At 41.5% G+C, this 18,078-nt stretch overlaps 1 protein-coding gene across 2 annotated transcripts in view; it reads right to left on the reverse strand.

The window, feature by feature from the left end:
* Positions 1-627: 627 nt before the first annotated feature.
* Positions 628-18,078, reverse strand: part of RADX (RPA1 related single stranded DNA binding protein, X-linked) — a 96,495-nt gene continuing 79,044 nt past the window's right edge. For both annotated transcript variants that reach the window (XM_073543627.1, XM_073543625.1), the window contains exons 13-14: positions 17,253-17,399; positions 628-11,409 (exon numbers count right to left, since the gene is read on the reverse strand). In XM_073543627.1, coding sequence (XP_073399728.1) covers positions 11,273-11,409; positions 17,253-17,399 — 284 coding nt within the window. In that variant the 3' untranslated portion in view covers positions 628-11,272. The remainder of the gene's footprint in view (positions 11,410-17,252; positions 17,400-18,078) is intronic.

Consider the following 18,078-nt stretch of genomic DNA (forward strand, 5'->3'; position numbering starts at 1 on the left):
TTTAATTTTATTATTTTTCCCTAACTAAGGGGGTGATAACGGGGAGTTTGATTTACTATTTATGGCGGGTTTTTATTTTTGGCAGCTGTCGCACGCTAAAAGACGCTTTTTATTGTAAAAATAGTTTTTGCATCATCACATTTTGAGAGCTATAATTTCTCCATATTTTGACCCAGAGTCATGTGAGGTCTTATTTTTTGCGGGACGAGTTGACGTTTTTATTGGTACCATTTTCGGGCACGTGACATTTTTTGATCGCTTTTTATTAATAATAATAATAATAATTTTTATTTATATAGCGCCAACATATTCCGCAGCACTTTACAATTAAGCGGGGACATGTACAGACAATAAATTCAATACAAGTTAAGACAATTCAAACAATGACATTAGGAGTGAGGTCCCTGCTCGCAAGCTTACAATCTACAAGGAAATGGGGGGACACAGTAGGTGAGAAATGCTTGTTAATTCAGGTCTGGCAATTATAATAGGGATTTTCATATAAAGCTGCATGATCCGGTCATCAGCCCGTGTGTTTAAGCGCAATAGACAAGTATCAAGTGCAGTTATCATGTGCATGAAGGGTGTGGAGACAGATGAATAATAGGGTGCAGATTCAGAATAATATTTGGAAGGAGGGAACAGGGCAAAGTTAGCTTGCTGAGTAGTTGATGTGATAGGCTTCTTTGAAGAGATGGGTTTTCAAAGCGCGCTTGAATAGGTCAGGGCTAGGTATCAGTCTGATCGTCTGGGGAAGTGCATTCCAGAGAGCTGGAGCAGCACGAGAGAAGTCTTGGAGACGGAGGTGCGAGGTTCGGATTACGGGGGATGTTAGTCTTAGGTCATTTGTAGAACGGAGGGCACGTGTAGGGCGATAGACAGAGATGAGAGAGGAGATATAAGGCGGTGCAGAACAGTGGAGAGCTTTGTGGGTGAGAGAGATGAGTTTATACTGGACCCTGTAGCGAATAGGTAGCCAGTGTAATGACTGGCACAAGATGGAGGCATCGGTGAAGCGGCTGGACAGAAATATGACCCTGGCTGCCGCATTCAAGATGGATTGGAGAGGAGAAAGTTTGGTAAGAGGGAGACCGATCAGAAGAGAGTTGCAGTAGTCCAGACGAGAATGAATAAGAGCGACAGTAAGAGTCTTAGCAGTTTCAAAGGTGAGAAAAGGTCGGATTCTGGAGATGTTTTTAAGATGCAGGTGACAAGAGCGACTGAGTGATCGGATGTACGGAGTAAAGGAAAGTTCAGTGTCGAATATGACCCCAAGACAGCGGGCATGCTGCTTGGGAGTTATGGTTGAACCCTCCAGGGTTATTTCGATGTTAGGTAGAGTGAGGTTAGTAGAGGGGAGAAACACAAGAAGTTCAGTTTTAGAGAGATTTAGTTTCAGATAGAGGGAGGACATGATGCTAGAGACAGCAGACAGATTTTATTCCAATTTTTGGGACACAGAATGAACAAAAACCAGCGTTTCATGAATTTCTTTTGGGGGGTGCTTTTACACCTTTCCGTGTGCGGTAAAATTGATAAAGCGGTTTTATTCTTTGGGTCAGTACGGTTACAGCGATACCTCATTTGTCGTTTTTTATGTTTTGGCGCTTTTATGCAATGAAAACAATTTTATATAAAAAATAAATTACTTTTGCATCGCTTTATTCTGCGAGCTATAACTTTTTTATTTTTTTGCTGATGACGCTGTGTGGCGGCTCGTTTTTTGCGGGACAAGATGTTTTCAGCGGTACCATGGTTATTTATATCCGTCTTTTTGATCGCGCATTATTGCACTTTTTGTTTGGCGGTATGTTGATAAAGCTTTATTTTTTGCTTTATTTTTTTTTTAAGGGGTTCAATAAAGGGGTTAACTAGTGGGACAGTTTTATAGGGCGGGTTGTTACAGACGTGGCGATACCAAATATGTGTACTTTTATTGTTTTTTTTTATTTTCAAAAAATGAATTTATTAGGGAATATATATATTTTTTTTTTATTAGCGATTTTTTATAAATTATTTTTACACTTTTTTTTTTTAACTTTATTACAATGTCCCAGGGGGGACACAACGGTCATGTGACAGATCGCTGATCTGTTACATCACAGGTCGCTGTGACAGATCAGCGATCTGTCACAGGCAGGGCTGCAGGCTTCCTCATGCCGGCATGAGGAAGCCGCCTCCCTGCAGGCCCCCGCCGCCATTTTGAAGTCAGGGACCTGCAGGGAAGGAGACCCCCGCAGCAGCGCTGCACATCGCGCTGCTGTGGGGGTCTCAGGGAAGCACGGAGGGAGCCCCCTCCCAATGCTTCCCTAAACCCCCAGTACGCTGCGATCATGTTTGATCGCAGTGTGCCAGGGGTTAACGTGTCGGGGGCGGTCCGTGACCGCCCCTGACACATAGTGCCGGGTGTCAGCTGTGATAATCAGCTGACACCCAGCCGCAATCAGCTGCTCTCCCCCCGTGAGCGCAGCTGACCGTGCTAGACGTACTATTCCGTCCTTGGGACTTAGGTCCCAGGTCACATGGACGGAATAGTACGTCTAATGTAGGAAAGGGGTTAAAGGGACAGACACATTCTGGACTGGGTCACTACAGCTTCAATGTTACTGGTAGTGCAAAGGCTCTGGAAAAGCAAAAAGGCTCCTCGCCCACCCATAAAGAAATCCAGCGAATTCTGCACTCCCAAATCCAAATTCCCCCCTCCCTTCTGAGCTCCAATGTGATTAAACATTTAGAGTTCAAAAGATTTGGTATTTCTGTAGCTCTGACAGCTCACTTAATTTACTGGTGCGTTTCTCCAGAAGCATGAGCTGGACATAAAGTTTGGGGCACTTCAACAAACTGGTCACTACACCGGCAGTTTGCAATTTTCACTCTGCAACATCCACTGTTCCTTGTTTCTGGAAAACACCCATGGAGTCAAAATCATCACCGTACCTGTAGATAAATCCCCAAGGGGTATAATTTCCAAAAATTGGGTCACTTAAGGGGGTATCCTACTCTTCTAGCACTTAGGGGCTCTGTATAAGAAGTCCACAAACTATTCTAGGAAAATCACTCAAGGAGGCTAATAGCGCTCTGATCCTCCAGAGTCTCACCGTATAGCTAAGGCCTCTTTCAAACTTCAGTTTTTTGACGTCAGTCAAAATCCGCCACTTTTCTAAAAAACGGATCGGCCCCTTTTTGGGCGGATCCGTTTTTTCCCCCCATTGATTTGCATTAGTGGCGGATTTTGATTGATGGTCGTCCGTCAGGTCCGTTTTTTGACGGATCCGAGAAAATTTTATCGGCTCCCGGGCGGACCAGACGGACACTGCAACGTTTTTTTTTTTTTTTGACGGTCCACCATTTTTAACCGCGCATGCCAGAAAGGTGAAAACCGGGAGCAGTTTTAACCATGTAATGCCAACCGGGAGCCGCTAAAATTCTCTCTCTTCCAGGCCGTGATCTCGCTCCTACTCTCGTCCGCCGCGACAATCTCGCTCCTACTCACGGCCGCGATCTCGTTCCTGCTCTCGGCCGCCGCGGCTTCAAAATCAACTCACGGACGCTATTTGCTGCGGTCGCTTTAATTCGTGCTGCTTGGCTTCTCCCACGGATCCGTCCTACAACGTGGTCCGCTGACATCCGTCCGTCACTAAACGGAGACGGATCAGTTGCTTTGAACTTGGCGGATTTCAACTGACCTCCGCCGACAGAGATATGAAACAGGCCTAAGCAGTACTGTACAGCCAAATATGGGGTATTCCTACATTCAGCAGAAATTGTGGGACACATTTTGGGGCCATTTTTACCCATTTCTCAGTGTGAAAATATAAAATATGTGGCTAAAACAAAATTTTGGTGGTAAAAATTTTTTTTTTTTCTTCACTGCCCAATGGTATAAAATTCTGTGACACACCTATGGTGTCAATATGATCACTGCACCCCTTGATAAATTAATTAAGACGTGTAGTTTGTAAAATAGGGTCTATGTGGGGTTCTGCTAAAGTAACATGATACCTTCAAAACCAGTACAGCAAAGTCTTAACTCCAATGTGGCGCTCCTTCCCTTCTGAGCTTCAAAAGTAGTTTTTGAACACATATGGGGTATCCGTGTACTCAAGAAAAATTGCACAACAAACTTTGGGTTCTATTTTCTCCCGTTACCCTTCTCAAAACAAAATTTGGGCTGAAAGAACATTTTTGTGGGAAAAATGTGATTTATTTTATCTTCATGGCTCAATGTTATGAACTTCTGTGTAGTACCACACATCTAGATAAGTTCCTTGAGTGGTCTAGTTTCCATAATGTCACTTGAGGGTTTCCACTGGTTGAGCACATCAGGGGCTCTCCCAACATGACAGTGTCATTTACATTCAAAAAGTCAAATGGCGCTTCTTCCCTTTCAATTGCACAGTAGTTTTCACCCACATATGGGGTATTTGCATGGTCAGGAGAAATTGCACAACAAGTTTTGGGGTTCATTTTTTCCTGTTACCTTTGTGAAAGTTTTTTTTTTAAGTTAATTTTTTCCATCCACATTACATTAATCTCTTTCTGACTTCTCATGTAATAATTCATCCCTGTGCCTGGGATCTATTTCACCAGGATCAGATTATTATGTCATAGCGATCGCCCGCGCATGGGCATTGCGCGGGCAATTGCCGCCGGGTGTCAGCTGATTCTGACAGCTGACACTAAGTGCAGTCACAGACCGCTCCCGGCACTTTAACCCCTAAATGCTGCAAATAAAGGCGATTGCAGCATTCCAGGAGCCAGCAGAGGGATGACAGCCCCTCCACTGCCTTTGGATCAGAGATCCTGCGGTGTGACGTAAGGTCCTGATCATTGCTATGGTGACCAGATGTCGTCAACTTTCTCTGTCACAGCTTGCATAGTATAGAGATGCTGCCGCATAACCATACAAGCGATCAGCCTGCAAAAAATGACTGTCCCATGGTGGGAAAAATAGAAAAAGTAAAAAAAAAAAATAAAAGGTATATTTTTAAATTATAAAAAAAAAAATCAAAAATATTGTATCTACAAATAATTTGCATTAATATAAACAATAAAAGTACACACATTTGGTATTGCCACGTCCGCAATGACTCGACCTATAAAATGGTCCCACTAGTTAACCCCCTCAGTAATCATAAAAAAATAAAAGGCAAAAAACAAACGCTTTACAAATCATGCCGAGGAAGAAAAAGTAGAATAAAACGCGTTAAAAAAGACGGATATAAATAAACATGGTATCACTGAAAACGTCATTTTGTGCCGCAAAAAACAAGCTGCTATTCAGCTCCATCAGCAGAAAAATAAAGTTATAGCTCAGAATAAAGCGATGCAAAAATACTTATTTTCTCAATAAAAATAGTTTTTACTGTGTAAAAGCGCCAAGACATAAAAATACTATATAAATGAGGTATCGCTGCAATCATACTGACCCAAAAAATAAAACTGCCTTATAAATTTTACCACACACAGAATGGGCATAAACCCCTCCCCCAAAAAAAAGAATCCTGAATTGCTGTTTTTGTTCATTCTGCCTCCCAAAAATCGGAATAGAAAGCGATAAAAAAAAAAAAAAAAAAAAAGCACATGCAAAACAAGAAATACTAGGCGCACAGCTATATACTAAAGCTTGGGGTGCAATACAGTAGTAAAAGGAATAATAGTATTGGAAAAAAAGGCACTACTGCAAACAAATGCACACCACAACAAAAATTTAGTTAAAAAATTGTAATGATACAAGCTTTATTGGCACAAAAGGTATTAAAACACACTTAAAACCAAAAACCACATCTGCTCAGGAAAATAACAAAAGGCCCAATATATACAAAATGCATGACATATACCCACAAGGGACAATTAATCCTAAACTTAATGGCTCATGAGGCATATAATATGTCCAGAACACAGGAAAATTGTAATATAAAGTGCATCTAGATTAATCCATATAATCAAGAGGGAAACCCCTCACAAAAAAGAGCAAACCCCCCCCCAAAAGAGAACAACATACCAGCATAATAGCTGGAGATGTTAGAGGGAAAATACCTGCCCCTTAATGCATGAAAGAAATAAAGGTTTAGTTACCAAACATGTCGTGTATAAAAGAGGGCCCAGACCCCCTGAATCGGAGCTCTGAGCAGAATGAGACCGTGGCCCCACGCGTATCGCCCTGACAAGCAGGGCTTCATCAGGGGAAGCCAATAAAGCTTGTATCATTACAATTTTTTAACTAAATTTATGTTGTGGTGTGCATTTGTTTGCAGTAGTGCCTTTTTTTCCCAATACTAGCGATAAAAAAAAGTCATGTGCCTGAAAATACCAATAAATAGGTCAACTCGTCTCGCAAAAAACAAGTCCTCACATGACTCTGTGGGACAAATTATGGAAAAATTATAGCTCTCAAAATACGGTGATGCAAAAACTATTTTATGCGATAAAAAGTGTCCTTTAGTGTGTGACAGCACAAAAAACCAAAGATAAACTCGAAGACTAAAGTCGCCTAACCACTTGGAACGGCGTAAAAAAACAATTCTTCACCTGCTGTTGATTTCTTCATTCTGCCTCCCAAAGATCGCATTAAAGCTCGGTGCACATTTAACTTGCGCTCTGCGCTGAGAGCTTACACTGGGGTTTCCATGTAAATCTCTGAAATCCGAGATTCAGATGGAGGTACTGTGGACACCGTACGACCTGTGATCCGGCGGTGTCTGTCTTTTTAGGATTGCATAAAAGTGCTGTCGGCCACAGTTTGGGGCACTTCTGAAAAGAAGGACACCGTGGAACAGAGGCCAGACAGAGTCCAGAGTAATTCTGCTGCCTCATAGAGAATGGATTCCTCAGGGGTTTCATCTGAATCATGTCACTCGGAGATTTAGATAGAAACCCCAAAGTAAGTGGTCAGCGCAGAGCGCCGGATAAATGTGATCCCAACGTTATGTAAAATGTTCCCAATAAAAGCTTCAACTCAATCCACAAAAAAAGCATGTCCCCACTCAGGTCTGTCATATGTTAACGGAAATATAGGGGCTTCCATGTTCCTGGTATCAGTGACGTGTCAGCAGTCTTCATTAGAATACCTAATCAGAGCACTACATGAAGCTCCCCCCCCCCCCCAACAGGCCGCCCAGGAGCACGAACATATCATTAACTCAAAACTGAAAATAAAGATTAAACAATCACAAGACGGATTTCATCAACCAAGGTATCATTTTAATAAGTATAACAGAGCAGACCTAACACTGTAGGTTACTCAGCACAATCCTGCTGACAGATTCACTTTAACAAGCAAACCACCTTCGTGGCTAAAGGGGGTTAACTCCTGTGAAGCACTTGAAGGGTTAAATAAACTTCTCGAATGAGGTTTTGAGCACCTTGAGGGGTGCAGTTTTTAGAATGGTGTCACTTTTGGGTATTTTCTGTCATATAGACGCCTTAAAGTCACTTCAAATGTGATATGGTCCCTAAAAATGGTTTTGTAAATTTTGTTGGAAAAATGAGAAATCGCAGGTCAACTTTTAACCTTTATAACGTAACTTAAAAACCACTGTAGCTGCACTATTAAAAAGGAGCATACCATCAGAGTATCCTTTATAAAAGGATTGTCCCTCAGCTCAGAACACCAAAACAGTATCTTCAGAGCACAGAGAAAACTGCTAAACAAACGCCGTCTGTGTACATTCATCAATCTCACTATTGTTGACCCCCTCGAGATGTATTCTTAGCAACAAGAAAGAGCCATCCAGAATTGTGTTTTTTTTTTTTTTAACGCACCAGTTTATTGCCAGCAGTCTGCAGATTCTGCGCAAAGCACGCAAGAAAATACAACAATAAAAAAAAAGTAAAAAAAAAAATGACGAAGCATGATTTGGTAATGTGTTAACTAATTTTTGTACAATAAATAAGTACACTAAATATTTCACAAATGGCAAAGATCAATGAAAATAAAATTAATTTAACAAAGAAAAAAAAAAATCACAAAGTTGCTTTAAGGCATAGGAGTAAAATACCTGTATATGAAATGCCTCCTGAAAGTGCAATGAGAAGTACAATTAATGCAAGCACCTTTTTTGAGGTCACATTGGTCAAGAGATGCCCACCATTTCAATTATGGAAATCTATTTATTCCATATAAAATAATGAATACTGTTAATAAATTACAATATAATATTACATTATAATACTGAGTAAAAACCTCTTCCTACATTTTTTTTTTACTAAGCAGAGTTTATTTGTAACATTTTTTAATATTAAGGGATATACAGTTCTTAAAAATGGATGGCTTATCCTCCACTGGATAGAGTACAGTCTCATGTACGTGCCTAAAAAGCTGTGGAGTTCGGGTCAAAAGGCCAGCAGCCAGGCCAGACATCACGGCCTGTAGACCTTGTATGCAGGACATATGAAGGCAGCCTAAGGATGAGCCAGGGTATAAGCAATGAGACTCAGACTATCCACACCAGTCCATTAGCTGCTCCAAGAGGGGAGGCCGAGGACAGAACTAATTGCTTGCAAGGCGATGGAAACAGCGAAGACTGGATTGGCAAGGATGTGGACAGTCTGATCCTCACCAATACAAAATTGATGGCTTATCCTAATGAAAAGCCATGTACTTCTAAAGAATGGATAACAGACTTAGAAGACTATTCAAGTATTAGACATAAAAGCTATATCTAGATTGAGCCTCTGCTGATCCACCTAGGGGTCACCACTGGCTTGGTACATCCAGATGGGAACAGAATGGGCAACTGGCTACCCTCCTCGCTTACGGCTATAGGAAATGGCCAAACTTGCATGCTCAGTTACTTTCCATAGAAGTGAACGGAGAGCTGCATGAATATGAAATAGTGGCAGCCGCGTCTAGGCCTCATCCAAATGGTAGTTTTTTATTTATGTATTCTATCCGTGTTCTCTACAGATAAAACATTTACCCATTATAGTCTATAGGGCTGTTCATGTTTGTTTTTTGTGGACTGTACCATTTTTTACTTAATACATACATAAAAAAAATAAAATAAAACAAATGATAAAACATGGATGGTAGGCTATATATAGGATTGTTATAAGGAATGGATGTTCATTCACACACATACACAAATATATGCAGACAACCAGTAACCTTGTTATAAAGTAAATACATACAATATAAAGCCAATGGTGCAGTACAAAGAAATCCTGTAATACCAGAAAAATAATAAAAATAATGTGATTATAGATCACAGAGAGGACACCCATTTAACAAAAGCCAGAGCGAACTAGATGATAGATGCAATAACAGTGCCACTTATATGTAAGTATGCATGGTTTTGGGAAGTAGTTAATGGATATAGCCCTGGTGGTTATGGGGAAACGTGGTGGTGTGGGTGTGAAGCATTTAGTGTTAAAGGGAATCTTTCAGCAGGTTTTTGCTATGTAATCTGAAAGCAGAATTACTATGTAGGTGCTGAGACCCTGAATCTAGTGATGTGTCAATTACTGGTCTGCATGTTGTCTACGTTTTCTATGCTGTAGATGTAGCAGTGCTCTGAATACAGAGTTGTCTATAACTCTGCCCACACCACCGATTGGTGGGGGCGAGGTTACACTGTTCAGGTTGGCAAGGAGGCACGACACACCTAGTCCTGTAATGATTGATCTGCTAATAAAACAGTGGATTTTAGCGAAACCGCAAAACACAGCTTAGTGACATCGCTGCAATTAGCCTCTCAGCCTCTACATTATGCTGCCCTCATATTATATAGAAAAGGAAATCTGTCAGTTGGTTTTTAAGTTGGCCAGACACATTGGATAGCTGACAGCCGACATTTGACTTGGAGCACTGCGATGTGCTCCATGAAAGCACAGCTGTCATATACTTTTTGCTTATTTTCTTGCCAATATACCGTATTTTTCAGATGAAAAGACGCACTTTACGACAAAATTTTTGAGGAAAGTGGGGGGTGCGTCTTCTAGTTCGGCTGTGGATGGGGTAGGTGGGGGGAGTGCCAGTGGCGGAGGAGTGGGTCACAGGAGGCAGGAGCCGGCGGCTGCAGCTAACACCGTGCCCGCTGTTGAAGAAAATGAATATTCACTGCTCCCCATGCCTATAGTCCTGCTCACCTCTATGCACTGAAGCTGGCGCCAAGAGCTGGAAGGAACTATGGATGTGGGGAGCAGTGAATATTCATTATTTAATCGCAGGCAAATTGTTAACCCCCGGATTCCTGCAGCAGCTGGGCGATCACGTGTGCCCACTATTAAAGAGAATGAATATTCACTGCTCCTCACACCCATGGTAGTGGAGAGCAGAGAATGATCATCCTCTTTAATAGCAGGCACACGTGATCACCCAAGCTGCTTCAGGAAGCCAGCGGCTGCGGCTAACAGTGTGCCTGCTATTAAAGAAAATTATTATTCACTGCTCCCCACGCCCATGTTCTCAGATGAGGGGAGAGATGAATATTCCGGCAGCTGATCTTGGCGTGTAGGAGTTCATGGCAGTGATGTCATGCGATGTTACACACTGAAACTGGGCTGCTGGCATGGACGCAGCGCTGTGAGGGAGCAGAGGGAATGTAAATAGAGTCATTTATTTTTTTATTTCTGCGGCGTGATGGGAGCCATATATACCAGGATGGGAATGAAGGGGCCACGTATACCTGGATGGGGATGTATACCAGGATGGGGGATATTAGTACAGAATTGGGGGACATTACCCCTATAACAGTGTCAGCAGCTGAAACCTCCCCAACCCCACCCTAACAGTGCGTCATGACCACAATTTTTTCTATTTTCCTTCACTAAAACGTAGGAGCGTCTTATGGTCTGAAAAATACGGTACCTAATATACCTGCTGGGAAGCACAGAGTGAAAGTTTTCTATTTTGTTCTTTTGTTATTATGTGCTTATATTACTATGAGTAATGTACATTTCTTTCAAAAGATCATACAGTGGAGGGAATGCTGTGGCTGAAAGGGTTTTCTTCAGTTCGCTGGAGAAAAGGGAAGTTTTATGAACAGCACAGTGAACTGTCAGCACCACCTGAGAGAATGGTTAGTAGGTGTTTGTTCCTATCCCGACACCACAGAGAATGGTTCAGAGTACTAAAAAGCAACAAAACCTAAAATTTTAAAATCTAGCCAAGAAACAAAAAATGTAAATAAAAATACAATATTGTCACATTACATGATAATCTTAAATAGTTTAAAAATATTACAGTAAAAATATCATTTATCATGACTTCAAAATATATGATAAATGACAAAGTGCATCAGAAAACAGACTGATTGAGGAGTTGCATACTTTAATCAGTACTGTCTATAGACGGATAGTATAGTCTGTTTAAGCAAACTTCCACTCTGCTTTCTCCAAGATGACATACGTCTAAGATGCAGATGACATGCAGTCTGTTCCGTGTTCTTGCATATTCCACAAGCTCACCTGAAATTGAGGCAAACGTGTGGTATAATAAAGCTATTTAGGATAAAAAAAAACAGCTAAAGAAATAATCTAAAGTTCTTAAATTGCTTTAGTTAAACAAAATATTTTGCAAATGACTTTCTATTTCTAGCTGCAATCATTCTCCTGCAATGAGAGCATTTACCTTTCATAGTATATAGTTTCCATGGAGCTCAGCCAACTAGTGCTAAGCAGATGCGTTAACTCCTAACATACCAGCCACCTCTCTCCAGCCCATTGATTTATATGCAGATGATAGCTACTTACCTTCCTCACGCTCCCTTTCAGCTTCTGACAGACTGTTTTATAAATCTTGCAAAATCACTGCCTCCATTTGCAGCTTTCGTGCTTTGTGCCCTGGCTGCGTGTTTGTTAAAATTCAGTTATTTCTATATGTAAATACAGTTATAGAAGTGTAGACTCCAGAACAAACCACAGATTGTGGAATGTGTTACAGCAGAACTTGTGCAGAGCTTTATAGTTCTACTATTCACCAGAACTGTCACTCAAGGAGGAGAGCCTGCCCTGCCAGAAAACTGGAAGCGAAGAAGCTGCATGGATCGGAGCTGCTCAAGATACAACTTAAGAATACCTTATTGCAAATATACATTTACAAATTTGGGGCGAAAATAGGGTGCGTCTTAATGCAGATATACCTTACCGGCCACGGTGGAGCAGGGTCACGGCTAGAGGAAGAAAGAATGGAGCCTTGCTGCAGGCTGGGATGAGAGGGTGTTTGGATGTGCGGCGCGCCGCTGGGGGTGTTTGGTGCTGCTGCGGGGGCTCTGACAACATTTTGTGAAAAGCCACAGCCTCTGCAGTTCATGGTTTCCTATGCGGTAAACTCTGGCAAAATGGCTGCCGGGGGCGGCGCACGTGCAGATGGAGATCTCGGGAGATGAGCATGTAAGTTCTGAACAAATATGCTAGAGTAACTCGTCCTGCCAAATAATGATGCATACTTTCACAAAAGTTCCTAACTAGATGCTGAAGTAGTAACTGCTGGAAGATAAGTGCCTCAATATTGAAAAAATTGAAAGGTATAATTTGGAGTCGGGAATAAATGTGCATGCATGAATTTCTATAATCCATAAAAGGTAATCAAAAAGAAAAATGATGCACCAAAAACAGCATTAAAATGTATTAAAAATATTTACTGAAATCATTGCCAGGTACAAATTCATCAACAGTTTCATAACTGGTAAATTACCCTACTTAAGCAAAATGTCCTTTGTGTTTTGGAGCCTGGATATGGAGAGACATTCTACAATCCTGGAATAAAGATTAAAGGACATTCCATACCTACATACTAATTGTGTTGCTCCTATGCGTTTTGGAGTTTGGAAAATGATTGGAGGCATACCTGCTAAGAAAAACTTCTAAATTCCTGGAATAAAGATTAAACAACATTTTGTTTAACTCCTTAGTGACCAAGCCAAATTTTTTAAATCTGACAGGTATCACTTTATGTGGTAACTCTGGACCGCTTTAACATAACCCATTGATTTTGAGACTGTTATTTCGTCGCACATTATACTTTATGATAGTGGTACATTTATATCAACATTTTTTGTATTTATTTATAAAAATCTGAAATTTTACCAATCAAATATTTCCCTCATGTCTGCCTTACATCAGCACCATTTTTAAAATGTTATTATATGCTGTGAGCATTTTAGAACGTCTAAAAAAGTAGCAGCAATTTTTCATTTTTTTAAGGAAATTTACAAAACTTATTTTTTTTAGGGACCTATCAGGTTTTGAAGTGTCTTTAGGGGTCCTATATATTGGAAACCCCCACAAGTGATACCATTTTAAAAACAGTGCCCCTCAACGTATTTTAAAATTGCATTCAGGTAGTTTATTAACCCTTCAGATGCTTTTCAGGAATTAATGCAAAGTGACATGACAGGAATGAAGATATTTATTTTTACCATCTAAATGCTGATAACTTATGAACAGGCCGCTGTAGCCGGCAGACTAAAGCCATTATTTGGCCATGAACTGCCATGGCAAACATCAGGACCACATAATCAAGATCTCAGGGTGCCGATGGAGTTAAAGAGGAAACCCCCATACTCTGTTAACTATCCAGATACTGTAGTCTTTGACAGCAGCATTTAAGGGGTTAACCCCTTCATAAGGAGGTATTTTCGTTTCATTTTTTGCTTCTCTTCTTCCCAGGGCCATAACTTTTTTATTGGTCAATATGGCCATGGGAGGGCTTGCTTTTGTGGGACGAGTTGCACTTTTGAACAACCCCATTGGTTTTAAACACATCAAGTACTGGAAAACGGGAAAAAAATTTCAAAGTGTGGTGAAAATGCAAAAAAGTGCAATTTGTGGTTTTGCTTTTTCACTATGTTCACTAAATGCTAAAATTGACCTGCCACTATGATTCTCCAGGTCATTACGAGTTCATAGATACAAAACATGTCTTGGTTCTTTTTTATCTAATGGGTGAAAAAAAAAAATCTAAATATTATTTAAAAAAAAAAAAAAAAAAAAAAAAGCGCTATTTTCCAATACCTGTAGCATCTTTAATTTTCGTGATCTCGGGTTGGGTGAGGGCTTATTTTTTGCGTGCCGAGCTGACGTTTTTAAAAGATAAAATTTTGGTGCAGATACGATCTTTTGATCGCTCCTTATTGCATTTTAATGTTGCAACCAAAAAATTGTAATTCTGGCATTTTTACTTTTTTTCTCATTACGCAGTTTATCGATCAGGTTAATTTTTTATATTGCTAGAGCAAGCGATTCTGAATGCGGCGATACCAAATATGTGTATGTTTGATTTTTTTTAAATAGTTTTATTTTGAATGGGGTGAAGGGGGGTGATTTGAACGTTAAGTTTTTTTTATATTTAGAAAAAAAAAAAAGCTGCCATAACCCGATTGCATCTGCTACACATACAGGTGATGATCAGATCGCCTGTATGTAGCAGAATTGCTAACTTGTTATGATCACTGACCACTGGGTGGCACTCACAGCAAGCCCGCAGTGACAACCATAGAGGTCTATCGGAGACCTCTGGTTGTCATGCCAACCCATCGGCGACCCAAGATCATGTGATCTGAGCACTGATGGGCGGGATCTCCGGCGCCCTTGCCGGATGTGCGTATTAAATGCCGCTGTCAGAGTTTGACAGCGGCATTTAATGGGTTAACAGCTGCGGGAGAATCGCGATTCCTCCCGTGGCTGTTAGCGGCACATGTCAGCTGTACAAAACAACAATGTCGGAAAGGGGTTAAATGATAGTCAGTACCAACACTAATCATGGATGATGCAGCAAGTTGTCAGCAATATTGTACAGGTGAAGCTGACAGCCACAGGATTGTTGCCCATCAGGAGATGCTGGTCTCTTATCCCAGGTCAGTAAAAAGACATATGGATGGTCACTAAGGGGTTAAATATAGTAATTTACCAATTATGAAAGTGTTGATGAATTTGTACCTGGAAATTACAGTAAATATTTTTAATGCACATTAGGCCGGGGTCACACTGGCGAGGAATACGGCCGAGTGAGAGGCGCTAAAAGCTCGCATTAGACACGGACCAATGATTCTCTATGGGGTCCCTCGCACCAGCCGTATATTTCTCATCCGTATTCTACGCTCCGTGCCAATCACAGCATGCTGCGATTGTCAGCGTACTACGCCCGTAGTACGCCAATGCAAGTCTATGGGTGCGCAAAAAATACGGATTACACACGGACCACACATGTGACTTGCGAGAAATACGCACCCGGTGTCTTTTAGCAAAGCCGGCAATTCAGTGCGCGATACAGTAAACTCACACTGACAGGTTTAATAAAGAAACAAAAGAATATATATATACACATAGAATACATATATATATGTGTGTATTCTATGTGTCTATATCTATTCTTTGGTTTCTGTTATAAAACCTGTCATAGGGCTCCATCATATGTCCATTTTGCAAGCCTGTGAGAAAATCTTGCCATACGGATGCCATACGGATTACATACGGATGCTGACATGCGCAAAATACGCGACCACACCTTGATTACGGATGACATACGGAGCACTATTTAGGGGCCATTCATCCGTATTACGCATGTAAAATACTGACCGTATTTTGCGTTGGTTAGTGTGACCCAGGCCTTAGTGGAAGTTATTTCATTTATGATCCCAAAGAGAACAAATGGATCAATGACGCACATGTAGAACGATTGCTCTATGTAAACGGGACAATTTGAGTCTTGTTCCAGACTAAGGCTGCTTTTACATTTCCGTATTTTTGCAGGCCGATTTTGCGGCCCCAATATCTTTCTATGGGACTACAAAATCAGCCCGCAAAAATTCAATGGTGCGCCGTGTAAAAATATTGAGCTTATTTTTCACGGTGTACGGACATGGCGTCCATTTAAATCATTGGGGCCGCAAAAACAAACCGGAAGTTTGTTTTTGCGGTGCTCTGTCACTTCCGGTTTTGCGGAACGCCATTTTTTTTCTCCAATACTATTTCCATAGTATTGGGGGGAAAAAAACGGCGATCCACAAACATTTTTTGCGGCCCGTTATTGCGGTCCACCACAAAAAATGTGGCGATACGGCCTGCAAAAACGGGCCACAATAACGGACCTCAAAAAAATGCGGTAAGTGCAAAACCACTCTTATGGACATCCCAGTAATGGGAGATCCGGCGACCAACAAACAGCAATCATGCAGATATGTGATGAGCTTGTATACCATAAGTGAATACTCATGGACCATAAATGTAAGTTATGTTACAATTTTGGTCTCTAGCAGAGAGGAGCAGAGAAATTAAGGGTGGTTTTACACTTTCACACTAGCGTTTATTCGACGCAGCGCACGGCGCCGCTAAGCCCCGCCCCATCCGGTCATCGCCGCCTGCTATCGCACATGGATGCTTGCGATCTGCGCACCCTATCTTTAGCATAGGGTGCGCAGGCCGTGCGCTAGTAGGATTTTGGCGTGCGCTCCGCATTTTTGAAGGCGCGCCGAACGCAGCATGTTGCATTTCGGCGAGCACGGCGCACCTTCAAAAGTGCGCAGCGCACACCAAAATCCTACTAGCACACGGCCAGCGCACGATCTGCGCACCCTATGCTAAAGATAGGGTGCGCAGATCGCAAGCGTCCATGTGCGATAGTAGGCGGCGATGACCGGATGGGGCGGGCAGGGAGCCGGCAGGGGGCGAGGCTTAGCGGCGCCGTGTCGAATAAACGCTAGTGTGAAACTAGCCTTACCGTATTTTTTTGCGGTCCTTTATTTGGCCTGTTTTTGCGGGCCGTATCGCCACACTTTGTAGTGTACCACAATAACGAGCCGCAAAAAATGTTTGCGGTTCGCCATTTTTTTCACCGGTACTATGGAAATGGTATTGGAGAAAAAAAAACAGCGTTCCGCAAAACCGGATGTGACGGCGTGCCGCAAAAACAAACTTTTAGTCTGTTTTTGCGGCCCCATTTATTTAAATGGGCACGGTTTCCATACGCCGTGAAAAATATCGAGCAAGCTCGACACGGCACACCATTGAATGTTTGCGGGCCGATTTTGCGGCCCCATAGGAAGCTATTGGGGCCGCAAAATCGGCCCGCAAAAATACAGTAAGTGTAAAACCACCCTAACACTACAATAGCTAGTCTGACATGTCCTTTGGTACTCTGTGGCAGCCGGACCACTACAGTGAGAACTTCATAGTTGAAGAAAGCGCAAGACGTGCCCATGATGCTGGCATCTCAGTGCGGGCTGAGAAGCTTGCATGTCCCTGGTCTGGATGCATTGTAATTTGCCATTTAGTCACTGGGCATTGAATGAGCTCCAATTTACATGTCTTACCTTGAACAGAAAGCCAGAGGCTCTCTAGAATCTTATCATTATCACTTGCTCCAGCAGATAGAGAATCGGGCAGATAGTTTATACCAAATAAATGAAAGTTATCAAATATTGGTAAAGAGACGTCTATCGCTATGTCCTGATTTATACCTGTTAAAAAAAAAAAAGAAAAGAAAAGCCAATTCTTTAATAAATATGAGCAAGTTCAGTACAGCTCAAACAGAGGAAGGCACGAGATTAGGAATTCTCTTCTGCAATCATTTTGAAACAAAACCCATCAATATGAAAATTCTATATAAAAAGGTGGTTTGCACAATACTCAAGGTCATATGCTGCTTTGTAATTTATTTAAAAAAAACAAAACAAAACAAACACTGGACAGACTACGACTGACAGTCAATAGTTATTTTAGGTATGTAATACAAACATGACTTTTGATATGATTTTCAAATAGGTGCAGGTCCCACAAGTTCTGTGGATATGCCATAGATGTCCGAGATGGGACTACAATCCTAGAACACCTTTAATTTTCCAGTTCTATGATTGAGCAGAACATTTTATCTAAGTAATAAATTAAAAAGTAAAAACAAAATCCTACTTCTTTATATTGTATGAACCCCTTCCTGACATACATACATGTATGGGTGTATGAAGCGGGAGCTGGAACTGATGGCTGCTCTCTAACAGTAGTATTCAGAGATTGTATGGCCGCTTTGTAAAAATAGATGGCATTTACCGTATATACTCGTGTATAAGCCGAGATTTTCAGCCCATTTTTTTGGGCTGAAAGTCCCCCTCTCGGCTTATACACGAGTCATATACCGGGGGG

The sequence above is a fragment of the Dendrobates tinctorius genome, unplaced genomic scaffold (assembly GCF_039654945.1).
Source record: "Dendrobates tinctorius isolate UK_male_01 unplaced genomic scaffold, ASM3965494v1 ptg000133l, whole genome shotgun sequence".
Lineage (NCBI taxonomy): Eukaryota > Metazoa > Chordata > Amphibia > Anura > Dendrobatidae > Dendrobates > Dendrobates tinctorius.